At 43.1% G+C, this 21,134-nt stretch overlaps 1 protein-coding gene across 8 annotated transcripts in view; it reads left to right on the forward strand.

Moving 5' to 3' along the window:
- PTPN13 (protein tyrosine phosphatase non-receptor type 13) overlaps window positions 1–21,134 on the forward strand; it is a 199,086-nt gene that overhangs the window by 155,018 nt on the left and 22,934 nt on the right. For 6 of the 8 annotated variants that reach the window (XM_058192077.1, XM_058192069.1, XM_058192073.1 and 3 more), the window contains exons 29-38: window positions 807–905; window positions 3,692–4,044; window positions 4,856–5,030; window positions 8,706–8,864; window positions 10,135–10,306; window positions 10,403–10,613; window positions 13,173–13,243; window positions 13,557–13,612; window positions 17,606–17,735; window positions 19,099–19,233. In XM_058192077.1, the coding sequence (XP_058048060.1) occupies window positions 807–905; window positions 3,692–4,044; window positions 4,856–5,030; window positions 8,706–8,864; window positions 10,135–10,306; window positions 10,403–10,613; window positions 13,173–13,243; window positions 13,557–13,612; window positions 17,606–17,735; window positions 19,099–19,233 (1,561 nt within the window). The remainder of the gene's footprint in view (window positions 1–806; window positions 906–3,691; window positions 4,045–4,855; window positions 5,031–8,705; window positions 8,865–10,134; window positions 10,307–10,402; window positions 10,614–13,172; window positions 13,244–13,556; window positions 13,613–17,605; window positions 17,736–19,098; window positions 19,234–21,134) is intronic. The other 2 variants (XM_058192072.1, XM_058192076.1) reach the window with 2 other exon arrangements.

Here is a 21,134-nt window from a genome sequence, read left to right on the forward strand (position 1 = left end):
ATTCTATTCTATCTTCAGCAGAGTTTAGGGGATGTCAGTGGTTGTTCCGTTTATAAGGACTTTGTGTGGTCAGTAGTTTTTTTTATTAGGGGTGTGTGTGTGTGTGTGTGTGTGTGTGTGTGTGTGTGTGTGTGTGAAGTGGGGGGTCTTGTAATGGGTCTTGTGCAGAGGGGGGATTCACGTACTGTTACTACCAGTTCGCCCAGCACTAGAAATGGGAGCATGCGCGCCAACCTCACATGTGCGACATCACAAAACACGGCAGTTCACTCACGTGCACCATCCGCACATGCGTGAAACATCAAACAAAACGGCAGTTCGCTCACGCGTGCCGTCCACACATGCATGCAGCATCGAAAACACAGCGATATAGGATGGGATTGCACCACTACCGGTTCGCTCGAACCGGTCCAAACAGGCTGAATTCTACCTCTGGTCTTGTGATGAGTCAAGTGTGAGTCATCATTAGGGATCTTACGATGGGTCTTATGATGAGGAGGTTACATCAGGTAAGGTGACCACATGAAGCCCTTACAAACAGAAGAACAGCCTGGTAGTGAATCGTTCAGAAACTACAAGCTTGGAGAATGAACCTTCACCCTCATCCTACATCTGAGCTACAGATACTGGCCACTATTGCAAACCTTCTACCTGTCTTGAAATCAGCCTTCGATATACGTATGGTTCACTCAAAGTTCAAGTGTGGCCTTCAGCCCAAAAAGATTCTGTATCCCTTCTTTAAATGTTACCCTATTCATTGCAGGCCGGAGTCAAATGTAGCTTACTATTAATGTTTTGCCCTTTAGGAAGTCATCTCAGCTCTCAGGGGAACGTCTCCTGAAGTCACGCTTCTCCTCTGCAGACCGCTTCCTGGAATATTACCAGAGATTGATCCTACGTTATTGGTAAGAATTAAGAAGCATAATTGGCTTTTTCTGAAAACAGGGTCATAACGGTTTCCAAAGATTTAACCTTTTGCATGCTCACCCCAAAAGTATATAAGTAAAAGTTTCTCCTGTCCAGTCGTATTCAACTCCAGGGGGCAGCACTTATCTCCGTTTCTTAGCCAAGAGAGCCAACGTTGTCCAAAGTCACTTCCGTAATCATGTGGAATAGGCCAAGGCTCTCAGAACTGGTTCCCACCGGAGTGATACCTATTTATCTACTCGCATTTGCATGCTTTTGAACTGCTAGGTGGGCAGGAGCAGAGGCAAGAATGGGTGCTTACCCAGCCGTGCGATGTCTTGGGTCTTGAACCAGAATGTCAGCTGACAAACTCAGTGTCTTTAACCGCTGAGCCATCGTGCCCATTCTCAAAAGTCTATTTTGGCTAATATGATATCAGAGACAAGCGTTATCTCCTGCTCTATAGAAGGTTACCTTCAGTGATGGGTTTAGTCATAAAGTAAGTAGGCTATAGCTTAGGTTTTCACAAAATTTCAGGTTTTTGAGGATTATATGTGGCTTTTATGTGTACTGTAATTTTTTAAAATCTTGTGTAGCAAATGTTCATGTGACTGCAGTTTTAAAATAGCTCTGTATGCATTAAAGGGGATATATGAGAATAGAATTTTATTGGCCAAGTGTGATTGGCGCAGGCTGGTAAGGCCTGTTATTAAGAACAGCCTGTTATTAAGAACACAAAGCCTGCAATTACTGCAGGTTCGAGCCCGGCCCAAGGTTGACTCAGCCTTCCATCCTTTATAAGGTAGGTAAAATGAGGACCCAGATTGTTGGGGGGGCAATAAGTTGACTTTGTAAAAATATACAAATAGAATGAGACTATTGCCTTATACACTGTAAGCCGCCCTGAGTCTTCGGAGAAGGGCGGGGTATAAATGTAAACAAAAAAAAAAAACACAAGGAATTTGTCTTGGTGCATATGCTCTCAGTGTACATAAAAGAAAAGATACGTTCATCAAGGTACAACATTTACAACACAATTGATGGTCAATATATCAATATAAATCATAAGGATTGCCAGCAACAAGTTATAGTCATAGAGTCATAGGTGGAAAGAGATTGGTGATGGAAACTATATATGTGTGTTTCAATGTTTTGTGGCAACCAAAAAGTTCTGTTTTGGTACACACCTTTGTGAGACCTTTTGGTGTAACTTTTTAACAAGAGACCTCTCGGTTTTACAAACGGCTCTTGACTTAATAACTGCAATTGAGCCTGGAATTACAGTTACAACTCATGACAGTCAATTTACATCAGGAATCCCCAACAGTGGTAGGTTTCAAATTTTTTTACTACTGGTTCTGTGGTTGTGGTTTGGTGGCCATGGCATGGGAAGGATAGTGTAAAAACTCCATTCCCTCCCCACTCCAGGGGAAAGATACTGTAAAATCTCCATTCCCTCCCCACTCCAGGGGAAGGATACTGTAAAATCTCCATTCCCTTCCCAACCCAGGGGAACGTTACTGCAAAATCCCCTTTTCCTCCCGATCAGCTGGGACTCGGGAGCAGAGAATAGATGGGGGCGGGGCCAGTCAGAATTTTTACTACTGGTTCTCTGAAGTACTCAAAATTTCCACTACCGGTTCTCCAGAACTGGTCAGAACCTGCTGAAACCCACCTCTAATCCCCAGCCCCCAGTCTGTGGACAGGCACCAGTCCATGACATGCCAGAAACCGGTCCATGCAAACAATCCAAGACTCATCCGTGGGATGTAGGCAGCATGCGAAACCATGCCCCCTCCAGTCCACGGCAGAACGTCTCTCCATGGAATCGGTCCCTGGTGCCCGAAAGATTGGGGGCCATTGATTTACAGTATTATAATTCCAAGAAGGAACAGGAAACCAGTTTCTGCACCATATTCGAATTCATCCCGTGCTTAATCTGGCTGTACCCACTTATTAGGCACAGGCAATTATTGCTAGAACAAACCTAGCAATATGGCTTTCCTGATTTTACAATAAAATTTTTTGCTGTAGCCATTAAGTGAATCCCACAGTTGTAAGCAAACCCGTTGTCCGCAAACACCAGTTTCCAGCAAAAAAAAAATTGTCATAAATTGTGATCATGTGACTGGTGGGATACTATATAATATAATATATAATATAATATAACAACAGAGTTGGAAGGGACCTTGGAGGCCTTCTAGTCCAACTATAAAACGGCCATAAACGCGGGCTGGCTGCCGAGCCCCCAAATTGTGATCACTTAACCACAGGAGGAGTGGGTGAGCATCATAACTCTAAATCTGGGTCATAAGTACCTTTTGGGGGTTTGTCACAGTGGTGAAACTGTAAAATTTGTTACTACCGATTCTGTGGGCGTGGCTTGGTGAGGAGGAGTAATGTGACTGGGTGGGCGTGGCCAACTTTTTTTTTTTTACTTTTAAAAGCATTTTTTTTACAACCTCTTCAACCGAAAAGGTTGTAGAAAAATGGTTTTAAAAGATTCCGACGATCCCAGCTGAGCCGCAGGATCATCAGAGGCTTTTGTTTTTACTTTTAAAAGCATTTTTTCGGCCGAAGAAAAAATGCTTTTAAAAGTAAAAAAATAAAAAACGTCTGACGATCGGGCAACTCAGCTGGGCATGGGGGAGGGGACAAGGATTTTTGCTACCAGTTCTCTGAACCATCCGCCACCATCGCTACCGGATCGGGCGGTCTGAGCCGGGAGCATTTCACCCCTGGTTTGTCATTTTGTCAAACGATTATTTTCTTATGCTTATTCTAGACCCCCATCCATTCCCCACCACAAATATTCCCCAAAGCGGGCAAAGAAAATCTGCCGCCCCCTAATGGAGAGCAAGAAGATAGCTCTGATGAAAACGAAGCCCTTGACCAGAGCAAGAAGATCCGGTCCCCTTCTCGGAGAGACAGTTACAGTGACAGCAGTGGGAGCGGAGGGGAGGAAATGGTGACAAACCCAGCCAGCCCGAAGTGGAATTCTGCTTTCTATCAAACCCCAAGCCAGTCCACACCTCAAGCACCTAGTCCTTATGAGACATCCAGCAAGCAAAAGGAAGCGATCCACGCAGCGTTTTGCTCTACTCATGAGTCATCTAGGAAGCAAGAAATGGAGAACAGGCATGTTTCATTGGTTGACTTCACAGCATGTGGTCTTGCTTGTGTTTTATTAGTTCAGTTGTATAAATCTGAGCCTAAAGCAACCAGCAAGTTGCATATGTCTTTTTTGTCTATTTATCAAAATAGTGAATTTTGATTGAATTTTTGCCAACAACTGACATGTTTGTTGTTAGCAAAATGTTCCTAAAGGTAAAAGTAAAGGTTCCCCTCGTACATATTTGCTAGTCATTCCTGACTCTAGGGGGTGGTGCTTATCTCTGTTTCAAAGCTGAAGAGCCAGCGCTGTCCGAAGACGTCTCCGTGGTCATGTGACTGGCGTGACTAAACGCCAAAGGCGCACGGAATGCCGTTACCTTCCCACCAAAGGTGGTCCCTATTTTTCTACTTGCATTTTTTACGTGCTTTCAAACTGCTACATTGGCAGAACCTGGGACAAGTAACGAGAGCTCACCCCATTATGTGGCACTAGGGATTTGAAATGTTCCTGGCCATTGTCTAATACACTTTTCTTCCAGTTCATTTCTCATAATGCAAATGCAGTGAGCTAAGAGAAAAGTCTTTAGGCTAAATAATGAGAGACAGAATGGAAAACTGCCCTCGCCACACTTCTGTGACGAAAATTATGCCCTCTTTCTCCCATATGGAGATAATCAGGGTGGGTTAACTGGGATGAAGTGTCCTGAAAGCCTTATTTTAAAACTGAAAATTTAATACAATTAATAAATTCCCGTACCTCTGCAGCTGGCAACTCTTATCAACTCTGCTGGTGACTTTGGAAATAATCTTTTTCGTTCTCTTTTTTGTCTTGTAGCAATCCTCCATCACCTCTGTTAATGGAATTGTCGCCCATAGCAAACCAAAAAACCATCACACTTAGTTTTACAGAAGAAAAATTCAACTCTTCTATCTCTGACTTCACATCTCCACAAGGCAGATCGGCACCTCTTTTCAATCAGCTTGAAAAACATGCAGATGAATATGAACCAGTAATTCCTTACTTTTTTTTTCCTGATTATCAATTGTGGGTATCGGTATGGGTAAATTGCAGAAGTTCAACAAAATACAGGTTACTTAGCTGCTGCTGAAAAGCTGACTAAGGAATTCTGGGAGTTGACGTTCATCTATCTTAAAGTGGCCAAGATTGAGAAATGCTGGTTTGGCCAATAGCCATGGAGTTCCCAGATGGTTCTCCTGTTCTGACCTAGGCTTCCCCAAACACGAAGCAGACTCCTTGTCCCGACAAAAAACCTTTTTTATTAAGTTACTGTGAATTCTTTTCATTCACATCCAGCAAAGTCTTTCAAGGGTGAATTTACAGTCACAGATCTTATCTGGCTTGGGGAGCTGCCAGACTGATATCTTCAAAACTTGGCAAGGAGTCATGGAGAGTCATGAAGCAATTAAGCAAACTAATTGTCTCCTGCAAATGCCACTCCTCTTTCGCTCCTCTTTTATTCTCTCTAGGAGGGGCCATTCATCGTCCATCTGTGGCCTTACTCCCAAGTCGACCCTTGTTCTTTAGCTGTTCCCTTTGTCTGGCAACTCTGCACATGTGCACATTGGGAACAGGCTCCAGCTGTTTGTCTGCCTCACTGATGTCTGACTCCGAAGGCAGCTGATAGCTGGCATACAGCCCTGGCCCCCACTCTGCCTCCGACACAGAGCCCTCATCAGAGCCTTCCCCAGACTCCAGGACTGGCCCATGTTCCTCCCCAACTTCCTCACTGTCCAAATCTGCTGCCAGCTTTGCAAGCCGCTGGTGGGCCACAATACTTCCATCCATTTGTTAGCCATACTAACCTTCCTTTGCTTCTACCTGGTTTGACTATGAGTGGGATATTCCCTAACGAGCTCTCTTTTTATCAATTTGAAATAGGGGAGGAAAGAATTCTATAGTCATGTAATAAGAACGTTAACTCTTTTAAATGGAGGACAAAAGTCAAAGAGAAACTTGGTAGAATGAATAGAAATGGGAATGGAGTGAATAGTAAGAAGCTAAACTTATGAAGATGGAAACATAAAGTTTCATTCACCTTTAATCCTCACAAACGTCAGTGTAGATCTTTTTGATTTGAAGAGAATCTATTTTTTCAAGCAGAAAATTGAAACTTGCTGTCTCCAACCACATTAATTGGTCCCTGGGAAAGTACCCCAACATCCTGATTTGCATACTTACAAATAAGTACGCTTTGCGCTGGTTTTCCCCTCCCTGCAGAAAGTTACTGATGATGCAGTATGAAGATGGAAGGCTCTAAATGCGTACAAAAACACAAGGAAAAGAAGAAAACAAAGGATAGGATATCAGAAGCAAAACAATAATATAAATATTAGAAGGTAGAAAAAAAAGAAATGAATAAAATATGTTCTATCGGAGAGACAGAATTATGTAAAGGTGCTGTTAAAGTTAAAGTAAAAGCCAGTGTGATTTAAGTAGTAGACTAGGACAGGGGGAAGCCCAGCTGAAATTCCCACCTCCTACTTGAAGTTCATTGCATAATATTGAATTATGCATCAGTTCTTAGTTTATGCAAAATTATTTGATCCAGTTGATCAAATGATAATTTGATGGGTGGATAAGTTGCACGAAAGAGAAATTCTGGTCACTGACTTAAGTTTTTGAAAAGATGGCAAGGTAAAAAGTCTCTTCTTGAAAATAAATGACCGTGTTGCACCAAAGCTGTCAGTTCACAAGCAATAGGTTAAGCTACAAATATTTCTTGTGGGATCAAGATATCCATCCAGAAAGATAATTGCCTACTGAATCACTGCTAATTATTATGCTGGCTTATCAGAATCTTCTGGTGTAGATATAAAATTCACCTTAAGTCATCAAGGACTGAACATCTTCAAGAAGTATCACAAGAACCTTTCAAACATAATTGTTTTGACAGTACAAGGGAAGCATGCCTTCAGTTTTAATCTTAGAAACTTGTTCTTGGTGGGTTGAGAAATGCCTGGAGGGGATAACACCACCACAGACTGAGATGATGCTGAAGCAGCAGATTCTGTAGAACGTCTCTCAGAAATAATTTGAAGGACATGGTAGGTCCTTCAAGTTAACATTGAGGTAGAAAATCAAAATCAACATAGAACAGGGGTCTGCAAACTTGGCTCTTTTAAGACTTGTGGACTTCAACTCCCAGAGTTTCTCAGCCAACTGGGAGTTGAAGTCCACAAGTCTTAAAAGAGCCAAGTTTGCAGACCCCTGACATAGAAGATCCATGACTATCTTGAACCTTCCAGATGCAATGTAATGTAGGGCACTCATCACTGATTTTCCCATGTTTTATTTTTGTTTACTGGACGAAGAGGACAATAGGAATTTCTTTTCTTGCTATTAATATACTACTAAACGGAAGAACAAGTAAAGAAGCTTCTTGGGTGAGAAGCGAAACACCTTGAAGGAAAAACAAAGCCCAGTTGCCTTTTGAAAAAGCACCTCTGAGACAACTCTTTACCTGGATGACTGAGAATCTCCATAGATACTGAATGGAAGGAGTTTGGTTTTTTGTATAAGTTAAATTACTCTTTACTTTATTGCAGTGGTGGGATTCAAATAATTTAACAACCAGTTCTCTGCCCTAATGACCAGCTGGGTAGGTGTGGCTCAGTAGTCATGTGACCGTGTGGGCGTGGCCAATTCAGCATCACTCATGTCAATAGGCGCTTCGCCTTAGCTGTTACAATGTAATAAGGGTTAACCAGAGAGGCAGTTTCTGTAAGCAGGGCAATAAAGATTAGGCTAGAAACACCACCAGGATGTTTCCTTCCTGCCTTCCTTACAGGATTAGCCCTGTAAAGTGGAAAAAAATAAAATAAGATTTCTTCCAACAACCGGTTCTCCAAACTGCTTAGAAAGTTAACAGCCGGTTCTCCCGAATAGGTGCGAACTGGCTGAATCCCACCACTGCTTTATTGCAGTGATGGCTAATCTTTTCTGGACTGAGTGTGCAAAGCACGTGAATGTGTGCGCGTGCGCCTGGACTTGCAAAATGCAATGCATGTGCGGCACACATGCCTTGCCCCCGTGCATGCACACACAGGTCTCGCTGCATGCGCCGTGCCCCCCCCAGTACATGCACACACAAACCCCCGCCCGCAATGCCCAGCAGAGACCCAAAGACCAGCTGGCTGGCGGGAGGCGCATGCACATGCGCAGTGGAGCTGAACTGGACGGCTCGCGTGCCATCAGAGGGTATGCTGCGTGCTACCTCTGGCACGTGTGCCATAGGTTCACCCTCACGGGTCTACTGCAAAAACAAAAGGTAGAATGCAACTAAGAGAAACTTTGGGGAGGAAGATTTATTAAATCAGTGGTGTTTTTGACTCTACCTGCATCTACATTTTCTATTATGGTCAGATTTAGAATCTCCACGTAGAACGTTTTAGCTAACAGCAGAAACATTTTTGGACCTGAACTTCCCATCTTATGTATCTTTTCCATTTTATATTTTTTTAAAGTCTGGAAGAAAATAACTAGGCATGAGCTGTTTTTCCTATATCCATATACAGGTTTTATGTAAACCACCTGTGCAGATATTGACCAAGCTGTATTATCTCCTCTTTTACGTTTTTCTGCTAGAGGCACGTTAGATGCTAGATGTGTACAGCGCCATCGTGCTTTTCACTCTGATATATAATAAAAGTCTCTGGTTCTTTAGGAAGTGGAACTCCATGTAGTTCTAACAAAATCCGAGAAAGGCAGCCTTGGCTTCACGGTGACAAAAGGCAGCGATAATACCGGCTGTTACATCCATGACGTAGTACAAGATCCGGCCAAAAGCGATGGGCGGTTGCGACCTGGAGATCGTCTAATCAAAGTGAGGAACATTTTCAAATCTAAAACATATAAAAGCTGTACAAGACAAAAGGATTTGGAGCAGTGGCGAAATCCATTTTTTTTTACTACCGGTTCTGTGGGCATGGCTTGTTGGGCGTGGTGCGGCTTGGTGGGTGTGGCTTGGTGGGCATGGCAAGGAAAGGATACTGCAAAATCTCCATTCCCACCATACTCCAGGGAAAGGATACTGCAAAATCTCCATTCCCACCCCCACTCCAGGGGAAGGATACTGCAAAATCACCATTCCCACCCCCACTCCAGGGGAAGGATATTGCAAAATCACCATTCCCACCCCCACTCTGGGGCCAGCCAGAGGTGGTATTTGCCGCTTCTTCGAACTACTCAAAATTTCCGCTGCCAGTTCTCCAGAACCTGTCAGAACCTGATGGATTTCACCCCTGATTTGGGGACAGAGGTGGGATCCTGAGCTGCTCTCAGAACTCTTTAGATTATGCAAATAACTTGGACATCACCCACTCAAAAATGTTGTTTGATAGCATTTTTCTTAAGTGCATATCTGTTTGAGAACTATTGGAACGGTTCTTTGCAATCGCTTTAACTGGTGGTGATTATTATTATTATTTATTAAGGTAGTATCCTATCAATCTGACTTGTTTCCCTCTTCCATTCAATCATACCTGATTCTCGGAGACTGCCTGGACAGGTTTCTATTGGTTTTTCTGGCAATGTTTTTCCGAAATGGTTTTTGCCATTGCCTTCTTCCTGGGGCTTGGAGGAAAGTGTCTGGCCCAAGGTCACCAAGCTGGCTTAGTGCCTCAGGCGGAAGTAGAACTCATGATGTCCCAGTTTCTAGCCTGTGCTATACCTTCTACACCAAACTGGTTCTCTACCTCAGGGGTCTTCAACCTTGGCAACTTTAAGACTTGTGGACTTCAACTCCGAGAATGGGAGTTGAAGTCCACAAGTCTTAAAGTTGCCAAGGTTGAAGACCCCTGCTCTACCTGACTATGTAACCTGGTGTTATAAGACACAACAAGTATCTTTTAATACTGTGGACTATTTGATGAATGTTTCTTAGTTTCTTAGTTTAAATTATTTTTTTTCTTCATTCTTCATTTGTGTTCTCTTTCTTCTTTTATTAAGTTAACAATCATTTTTATAGTTTATAAGTATCTATGGACTTCTTTGAATCAATAATATGTATAAGCCCCACATCTTCTCCTCTCTCTCTCTCCCTCTCCCTCCCTCTCTTCTCTCTCTCTCTCTTTCTCTGACATTCACATCTGCAGGTTAATGAGATAGATGTTACTAACATGAGCCACACAGATGCAGTCAGTTTTCTCCGAGCTGCTCCAAAGACAGTCATGCTGGTGCTTGGACGTGTTCTGGAACAACCTAAGATCCCGATATTTCCTCATCTGTTGCCAGACATTAGCCTTACCTGCTCTCAAGAAGAATTAGGTAATCCCACATTTCATCGTGCTGTCTTTGGGTGCTCCCCTTTTGTTGCCTTTGAAGTTCTGCCTTTGCAGCTGTGTTTTTCTTCCTTTCTTCCAGGTGTTTCCCTTGCTGGCGGTCATGATAGTCTTTATCAAGTGTTATATATTAGTGATATCAGCCCCAAATCTGCTGCAGCCATGGAGGGAACACTTCATATTCTGGATATCATCCATTATATTAATGGGATCAGCAGTCAGGGAATGACCTTGAAAGAAGCCAAGAGGGCGTTGGAAATCGCTCTTCCGAATGTGATCCTGAAAGCAACAAGGTATTTCCCTGGAATGCCTACCTGTGCAATTGGTCTGATTCAGTCTTATCTTTATTCCAGAACTGTGATGGCGAACCTGTGGCACGTGTGCCAGAGGTGGCACGCAGCATCCTCTCTGATGGCACGCAAGCCGTCACCCTGGTTCAGCTCTGCTGCGCACCTCCCGCCAGCCAGCTTGTCTTCAAGTCTCTGCCGTGCATACACAGAGGGTGGGGCGCGTGCTGGGTGGCAGCAGGGGCGGGGCATGTGCTGGGTGGCAGCAGGGGCGGGACATGTGCTGGGTGGCAGCATGTGTAGAGGTGGGGCAAGTGCTGCGTGGCAGCATGCGCAGAGGGCGGGGTGTGTCCTGGGTGGCAGCATGCACAGGGGCAGGGTGCGTGCTTGGTGGTAGCATGCGCAGGGGTGGGACACATGCTGGGTGGCAGCAAGCACGGGACAAGGCGCATGTTGGGTGGCAGCGTGTGCAGGGGGCTGGGTGCGTGCTGGGTGGTAGCATTGCAGGGGGCGGGGCATGTGCTGCGTGGCAGTATGCACAGGGGCGGGGCACGTGCAGGGGGTACACATTAACTGGGTGCATGCATGGGGGCAGGCTGCGTGCGTGGGGGCGCACGCACATTGCATTTTGGGAGTTCGGGCGCGAGTGCACGCTTTGGGCCCTCGGTCCGGAAAAGATTAGCCATCACTGTTCTAGAATGTGACCTGATCATACTAAGTGAAGTTTATTTGTTGTTCATTTGCCAAGTCATATCTGACTCCTCGTGACCCATTGGACCACAGCACACCAGGCCCTCCTATCCTCCACTGGCCAAAGTCATGTTCACTGCTAAATGCCTCTGGAGATTCTCAGTCGTCCAGCTCACGGTTGTCTCAAAGGTGTTTTTTCAAAATAGAATAGAATAGAATTCCTTATTGGCCACGTGTGATTGGAATTTGTCTCCTGTACATAAGCTTTCAAGGTACACACAAGCAACAAGTGATAAGTCATGATCATAAATATCTTAAAAATACATTCATCATAAATCATAAGATAGAACGTTCAGTGATATAGGATACTAAATAAGCAATCAACACAAATCATTCTAGGATACTAAGTAAAACAATTAATATAAATCATAAGATACAAGCAACAAAGGTATAGTCATAAGTTAAAGAAAGAGGTAATAGGAAAAATGAGAAGGATAATAGTAATACAGCTCTATTGGGTAGTTTGACAGTGATGTGGGAATTAGTTGTTTAGCACAGTGATGGGGGGAGACTGTCCTTGTGTCTAGTCATTTTGGCATGCAAAGCCCTATAGCGCCATCTTGAGGGAAGAAGTTGAAACAGTTTATGTCCGGGATGTGAAGGGTCTGTAGATATCTTGAGGAAGCCATTTTGCTTCTCAACCAAGAAGCTGACTGAACTGAAGAAGCTTCTTGGATGAGAAGCGAAACCTCTTCCTCTTCCTCCTCCTCCAAAAAAAAAAAGCCCGGCTGCCTTTTGAAAAACCACCTTTGAGTCATGTTCACTGCGTTGATGACACTGTCTAACTATCTCATCTTCCACTGTCCCTTTCTTCTTTTGCCTTCAATATTCCCTAACATCAGGGTTTTTTGCAATGAGTCCTCATTTGATGGCCAAAATATATCAGCTAAAGTTTGCTTAGCCATGATTTATTAATCAGTCCATACTCTGCTGGGATTATTTTATGACACTAAATAATAGAACACGATTCATATATCTTCCATCCAAGACAAGAGACAATTTGCTCACTATTAAAAAATTATTTGGGTCCTTGTACTTCTGATCAATGTCGGTCCATGGAAATCAATGGTGCTTACATTATATTTCTACTAATTAATGACATTTTAAATATGAAATAGATTTTTAAGCCTCTGATGGTTTAGCCTTGAGACTTGGAAATTATTAGGTAAAACGAGAGGTGAAATCCAGCAGGTTCTGACAGGTTCTGGAGAACCGGTAGTGGAAATTTTGAGTCGTTAGGACAACCAGCAAATATCACCTCTGGCTGGCCCCAGAGTGGAGTGGGAATGGAGATTTTGCAATATCCTTCCCCCAGGAGTGGGAAGGGAATGGAGATTTTGCAGTATCCTTCCCCTGCCACACCCACTAAGCCACATCCACAGAACCAGTAGTAAATAAATTTGGATTTCACCACCGAGTAAAACTTTACCAGGCTGGGAAGGTTAAGAAATAACAATCACTTGGATTTCTTGAAATATTTTTACTGCTAGTAGGGTAATGAAGCCGAATCTCGAAAGCCTACCAATGTAATTGTCCCAAACAGTTAATACTGTGTGTATTTAAGGCAGAGTTACTCCGAATCTCTTTCTCATGTTTTCCTGAATCTTTTCTCTAATGACCCTATTTCCTTTCTTAACTTCTTGTGTGCCCAAGACCTGTAAGGCATTCCATGATACTAAGTTACTTCTGACAGGACCTGTCTCTTATGACAAGTTGGCGAAACATCACCAGTCTTAAATATATTTATGGGGGTAAAATCCATTTGTATCCTAGGCAAAAACTGAATGTAAAGCTTTTTTCCCCCTCTGATTTCAGAGATGGCCACCCGGTATTTCCAAAAGCTAAAGAACATGAATTCGTTGGTCTGAAGTCAATCAAACAGAATGGTAAGGACATAATTTTTGAACACGTTGACCCTCTCTGCAGAATAATATCCTAAGGATATGAATGATTTTCAAAAGAATGTCATAATGAGTTTAATAGAACTCCTTTGCCCAATATAAATAAATACTCCATAAGTTTGATCTGAATGAGAGAGTGGGGTTAGGGAGCAGACATATTTCAGATATTTGACAATGTTTATTTGATACCTGAAGGAAATAATATAATCTTCATGGCCAGATAGTTTTATCTGTTACTATAAAATTAAAAATAATAATAAACCAACCTTGTTTTCTCCTCTGCGTTCTTTTTTTAAAGGCCATTTTCAGGGAGAACATTGTAGCAAAACAGAAAAGGGACCTGATAATTGCAAAGTAAGTAATCAAGAACATTATTTATATAATTTGCACTTATAAAACATGAAGCACAATGATGAATTTATAAGATTATAAAATTACAATAAAAAACACCTGAAAAAAATACACTGAACACTCTTAAAAGTAAAATAAGGAGACTCATTTAGGAAGCTCTGGACTGTAGAGCTCATTCATTCATTTATAGTTAGCGTGTTTGTTGCTTTTTATGATGAGTAAAGAATGACTGGGTATAATTAGCTAGAAAAAAGAGAAATATTTCATTACTACAGTCAGTCAGAAGGAAATATACCTACTACTAGATAAAGTAGAAAAATGTGGGTTAGACAGCACCACCACCAGATGGATTCGTAACTGGCTGACCAACCGCACTCAACGTGTAGTCCTCAACGGAACTACATCCACATGGAGGGAAGTATGCAGTGGAGTACCCCAAGGCTCTGTTTTAGGCCCAGTACTCTTCAACATCTTCATCAATGACTTGGACGAGGGGATAGATGGGGAACTCATCAAATTTGCAGATGACACCAAGCTGGCAGGAATAGCCAACACTCCAGAAGATAGGCTCAAGTTACAGAAAGATCTTGACAGACTTGAACATTGGGCGCTATCTAACAAAATGAAATTCAACAGTGAAAAAAGTAAGGTTCTACATTTAGGTCAAAATACAAAATGCACCAGTACTGTATATGTGGTACTTTGCTCAATAGTAGTACCTGTGAGAGGGATCTTGGAGTCCTAGTGGATAACCATTTAGATATGAGCCAGCAGTGTGCAGCAGCTGTTAAAAAAGCCAACACAGTTCTGGGCTGCATAAACAGAGGGATAGAATCAAGATCACGTGAAGTGTTAGTGCCACTTTATAATGCCTTGGTAAGGCCACACTTGGAATATTGCATCCAGTTTTGGTCGCCACGATGTATAAAAGATGTTGAGACTCTAGAAAGAGTGCAGAGAAGAGCAACAAAGATGATTAGGGGACTGGAGGATAAAACATATGAAGAACGGTTGCAGGAACTGGGTATGTCTAGTTTAACAAAAAGAAGGACTAGGGCAGACATGATAGCTGTGTTCCAATATCTTAGGGGCTGCCACAAAGAAGAGGGAGTCAGGCTGTTCACCAAAGCACCTGAGGGTAGAACAAGAAGCAATGGGTGGAAACTGGTCAAAGAAAGAAGCAACTTAGAACTAAGGAGAAATTTCCTGACAGTTAGAACAATTAATAAGTGGAACGACTTGCCTGCAGAAGTTGTGAATGCTCCAACACTGGAAATTTTTAAGAAAATGTTGGATAACCATCTGACTGAGATGGTGTAGGGTTTCCTGCCTGGGCAGGGGGTTGGACTAGAAGGCCTCCAAGGTCCCTTCCAACTCTGATGTTATGTTATGTTATGTTAAATACAGATAGTCCTTGACTTTCAACAACAATCGAGCCAAGATTCCTGTTGCTAAGTGAGACATTTGTTAAGTGAATTTTGTCCCATTTTTATGACTTTCCTTGCCACGTTTATTAAGTAAATAACTGCAGTTATTAAGTTAGTAACACAGTTGTTAAGTGAATCTGTTTTCCCATTGACTTTGCTAGTCAGAAGGTTGCAAAAGCTGATCACATGACCCTGGAACACGGCAGCCGTCATAAATATGAGTCAGTTGCCAAGCGGCTGAATTTTGATCACGTGATCATAGGGATGCTACAATGGTTGTAAGTGTGAAAAATGGTCATAAGTCACTTTTTTCAGTGCCGTTGTAACTTCGAAGACTCACTAAACCAGGGGTCTCCAACCTTGGCAACTGTAAGCCTGGTGGACTTCAACTCCCAGAATTCCGCTGGGGAATTCTGGGAGTTGAAGTCCACCAGGCTTACAGTTGCCAAGGTTGGAGACCCCTGCACTAAACAAACTGTTGTAAGTCAAGAACTGCCTGTACATGTTGTTCACCTGTGAAATTAAGAGAAAGGATGTGCATATAGGATGTGCCGTGAAAATATTTACAGATCCCTCACATCCTGGACATAAACTGTTTCAACCCCTACCCTCAAAACGACGCTATAGAGCACTGCACACCAGAACAACTAGACACAAGAACAGTTTTTTCCCAAAGGCCATCACTCTGCTAAACAAATAATTCCTTCAACACTGTCAGACTATTTACTGAATCTGCACTACTATTAATCGTTTCATAGTTCCCATCACCAATCTCTTTCCACTTATGACTGTATGACTATAACTTGTTGCTGGCAATCCTTATGATTTATATTGATATATTGACCATCAATTGTGTTGTAAATGTCATACCTTGATGAACGTATCTTTTCTTTTATGTACACTGAGAGCATATGCACCAAGACAAATTCCTTGTGTGTCCAATCACACTTGGCCAATAAATTCTAAATTCTAAAAATAAATTCTAAATAAATCTGAAGGAGGTATGGATATAATAAGCTGAATGATCTTTTGGGTTGGAATTGAATTCAAGCAGAGAAATGTAGATTTAACCATGAATGAAAAGGCAGCCATGAATTGGTGTCATCTAATTTTTTTTGTAAATATACATGAAAACAGAAATCTATCCATCGGTAGTTATTGCATATTATATTTTAGTGTATGCTGATAATAAGTTTGGGAAGAAAAGTGTGCCATGCTCTGAATAATGTGATCCAGAAATATATATTGTTATGTGATATGGATGAGTGAGTGAGAACAAGACAGCAAAGTACAAAAACGTAATTGAGCTACGAATGAGAATGATCCCAAGATAGCATCTGCTTAAAAAATATATCATTTTAGGACACGTGGTTTAATCATAAGTTTATTATTTCATACAAATGGCAGTAGAATGAATCAAAAACTACAACTGCTCTGGGTGTTTATAATGAACGATAGTGGTGGATACAGTGGGATAAGAGGGTGCGTGGGTAAATCAGCTTTTGAAAATTACAAGAATAGATCTTAGGGGAAAAAATAGACATAAATCTACAAAGAAATAGAGAAAAAAATGTGAAGGGGGAAAAATTGTAGGAAGAGAAAGTATGACTCCTGTATACAAAAGAAGATAATGACTGGAATAAATAAATGGAAAACAGACATAAAAGGATGTGGAAGCTTCCTGGAACACTGCAAAGAGTTATATTGTAAAGTGCCACAGATGTATGTGTAATTATACCAATGGAAGGTATGAAAAGAAGGATTGGATGTGAAAAATCTCATACAAAAGAATGTTGCAAAACAAGGATGAAAGATGTTACATAATGTATAACATAACATATAGGAAGTAAAACAATAGTTGTCACATAAGTAGTGATAGATAAATGTGCACCTTGGTAGAATGTTAGTAAAGATAGGAAAATGGATGGATAAATAGCAACAGCACCTAGACTTCAGAGGTGGGTTTCAGCAGGTTCTAACCAGTTCTGGAGAACCGGTAGCGGAAATTTTGAGTAGTTCGGAGAACTGGTAGTAAAAATTCTGACTGGGCCCACCCCAGACATCTGGGAGGCATCTATTCTCTGCCTCCCAAGTCCCAACTGATTGGGAGGAAATGGAGATTTTACAGTATCCTTCCCCTGCCATGCCCACCAAGCCACACCTGCCTCGCCCACCAAGCCACGCCCACAGAACCGGTAGTAAAAAAATTGAAACGTACCACTGCTAGATTTATATACTGCTTCACAGTGTTTTACAGCCCTCTCTAAGCGGTTTGGATACACCGACCCAATTTTCAGGTATTAAGTCACCCATTTAATGCTCAGGTCATGCAAGTAGCTATGTCTTATCTCAGTCTCACATGGGACTCTGAAAAGAGAAGCAACTGCTTTAAGGAAGTTCTGCATTTACAGGCTTTCAAAGAACTCTGGTAGTTTTTAGGATTTAATCGAGATTTTTTGAAAGTAAGCTAATGGATCTTCTGAATTCTTCTCATAGTCTAAGCACTTAATCCTATATCACAAGGAGTTCTGCAGTTTAAAAAAAGCTTAATTCGTCTCGTTGTTCTTAGATTAATGGTGAAACAAATAGTAGTCTTCAGCTGAAAAGCCTAACCCAGGATCATCTCATCTCTAAAGAAATGCCTCCAAGCGATACCATTTTTCAGACCTCAGATTTTCCCAACTATAACAACAACAAAGGTAATGTCACTGGGGTAAGATAGTCTATTTTTCTAAGTCTTAGGAGTTTTTTGGAATAGCACCCCAAATTAAACAGTCTGTTTGGTATAATGGTTAACATGCTGACGTAGAAACCAGGAGACCGTGAGTTCTAGTCCTGCCTTATGCACAAAAGCTTAAGTGACTATGGGCCAGTCACTCTCTCTCTCAGACAACTCACCCCACAAGGTGGTTGTTGTGGGGAAAAAGAAGAGGTATGAATATTAAATATGTTCCCCACCTTGAGTTATTTATAAAAATATAATAAATAAACAACATTATGAGAATGATACTGTTTCTGAAGAATTCATTCTATATTAGTGCATGTTGTCACTATAAATTTTTAATCATATGCATCACTGTTATATCCATTAACTTTGGTACTGCAGACAGCGTCAGCTCAGGCAACCCCCCATATGTGCAGACTTCAGCTTCCAGAATTCTTAGTGATGGTCATGCTCGCTAAGAATCCTAGGGATAAAAGTTTACTCATATTTTAGGAAATCTGAATCTGGAGAGGCAGGAGGAGCAGGAGTTTTGGTAACACAGAGCTTTCCCAAAGAGAGGCCCAGATTAGGAGACTATCCCCGGCTGGATGGCAAAGGGAAGAAGGGGTTCAGGGTAGCCGCACCCTAGGATCTCTCAGGATGTATCTAGTAGGATAGAAGGTTATGGCTTTAGTTTGACAAGGTGCTGTTTGTTGGGTGTAAGATAATAAAAAGATTAAACTTAATTAAATCTCATATCGCAGTGATGGCTAACCTTTTCTGGACTAAGTGCTCAAAGCGCGCAAATGCGTGCACACCCAAACCCCCAAAATGCAATGCGCATGCACCCCTGCACGTGCCCCACCTTCCTGCTCATGAGCGCATGCCCCCTGGGTGCGCCCCGCACATGCGTCTGCAGCCCCCTGCACGCGCCCACCCCCACGCATGCGTGGGTGGCCCCACACATGTGCTGCACCCCTGCGCATGCGTGGGCATTTCCCATGCATGCACACACACACCGCATGCACAGAAGAGACCCAATGACCAGCTGGCCAGTGGGTGGCATGTGCGCATGCACGGGCGTGATGGAGCTGAAGTGGGGTGATGACTTCCATGCCCACAGAGATGCCGCTGTGTGCCACCCGTGGCACACATGCAATAGGTTCGCCATCATGGTTGTATCATCTTTGGGCCAGGGCTTGACATCGTCACCCTAGGATGATGTAATACAAAACTCATACATAGCACATCTGAAAAATAGATCCATTCCCAAGAAAGAATCACAATCAGTCCTTAACTTTTTGTATTATCTTGGTTTCTCCCCAGCAATAATATTAACGTTCAAGTTTTCTTTATAGCAGAAGTCCAAGATGAAGATTCTTACGATGAGGATGATCACAATCAAGTTATTCAGTACCTTTTAGATGTTGTCGACGAAGAAGCTCAGAATCTGCTAAATCGTAATAATTCTGCATCTGAGACCCATCATCCAGGTATGGCTAAGTTAAAATCTCAGAAAAATCAGGTTACAGGCTCTGCACACCATAAAGTATGAGCGATTCCAAATTGATGTGATTTTGCCAGATTGATTTTTCTGAGAGCAGAGCATTTATCAGATCATTGACATATATGGACCAGATGTCTTCTCAATGCTGATTTGGTTTGCAAAAATGTTAAATCCTGGGGAACCATTTTTCTAGTATTTGTGATGAATAGAGCCAGCGTTGCTTAAGGAAATCTAAGTTCTTTGTCTTGAAACAGCTGCAACCCTTTGTCAATTAGTACTTTAATTACAGATGGGAAGGTTCAGTTAGAAACAAATCCGGAAAAGCAAAAATTAATGTATGTATGTTGGAAGTGTTCTGCACACCTTTTTTTATTCTTGAGAGAATAAATGCTTTTTGGTAATGCTGTCTGAATTTTGAAGCATCTTTCTATTGGGAGTTTAAGAAACATAGGTTTCAATAGTCATTTTGAGTTTCTGTGGTTTCATGCCACAGTGTACTTGATCCTTTAAGATGCTTGAAGGGACTTTTGACCAAGATTTCAGTTGTTCAGTTGTGCAACGTTATGCATGGAGTTGTACAAAGGTCTATGTTTTGTTGTTTTTCACATTGTCCTCTTGTTTTTGCACTTCTTTGTTTTGTCTTTTAGTGGGTAAAATGCTGAGTTTGTCGATCGAAAGGTCGGCAGTTCAGTGGTTTGAATCCCTAGTGCCGCTTAACGGGATGAGCTCCCGTTACTTGTCCCAGCTTCTGCCAACTTAGCAGTTCGAAAGCATGTAAAAAATGCAAGTAGAAAAAATAGGGACCACCTTTGGTGGGAAGGTAACAGCGTTCCGTGCGCCTTTGGCGTTGAGTCATGCTGGCCACATGACCACGGAGACGTCTTTGGACAGCGCTGGCTCTTCAGCTTTGAAACGGAGATGAGCACCGCCCCCTAGAGTCGGGAACGACTAGCACGTATGTGCGAGGGGAACTTTTACCTTTATCTTATCACCAAAAAAAGCCTTTATGGAACGGGCTTGTCTGGCAGACTGCAGCTTCTAAAATCCCCCAGGATTGTCCTGTTGCAAAGCTGGTGGCAAACTGTTGACTAACAACAACATAATTTCCATGTTTTTTTTGGTACAAAACGAGGATTACCGTATATACTCGAGTATAAGCCGAGTTTTTCGGCACGTTTTTTGTGCTGAAAAACGCCCCCTCGGCTTATACTCGAGTCTACTGCAGAGCCGACCCAGGAGAGGTTTTTGCCCTCGGGAACAGCTGGGCGGCAGGGCGAGCAAATGCTGCCGGCATGCTTTGCCAGCTCGGCCGGCTCGTTTTGGGCGGCGGCTGGCCTCCGGCGTTTTCTTCCGCCGCTTTTGATGGCGGCGGCGGTGGTCGGCGGAGGCGGGGCGGAGGGGCGTTCGACATTTCGCCCCTCTCACTCGTCCTCCTCTTGCCCGCGGTGGGGGCGGAGGCGTTGTCACCCTCGCCCTCCTCTCCAGCCGAAATTGAGTGCGGCGGCAGTGGGGGTGGGTGGGTGGGTGGGGAGGCCGCCGTGAAGTGCGGCTGGGGGCCGGGAGCCAATCCCGGGCTCCCCAGCCGGCACTTCACGGCGGCCTCCCCTGCCGCCGCACTCAATTTCGGCTTTCGAGAGGAGGCGAGTGACAAACAAATAGAGTTCTTCTCGCCCTTGGCGTTTGTCACCCTCGCCCTCCTCTCCAGCCGAAATTGAGTGCGGCGGCAGTGGGGGTGGGGAGGCGCCGTGAAGTGCCGGCTGGGGGCCGGGAGCCAATCCCGGGCTCCCCAGCCGGCACTTCACGGCGGCCTCCCCTGCCGCCGCACTCAATTTCGGCTTTCGAAGGCGGTGACAACGCCAAGCGAAGAACTCTCTTTATTTGTTTGTC

Source organism: Ahaetulla prasina, chromosome 8, assembly GCF_028640845.1.
Source record: "Ahaetulla prasina isolate Xishuangbanna chromosome 8, ASM2864084v1, whole genome shotgun sequence".
Classification (NCBI taxonomy): domain Eukaryota; kingdom Metazoa; phylum Chordata; class Lepidosauria; order Squamata; family Colubridae; genus Ahaetulla; species Ahaetulla prasina.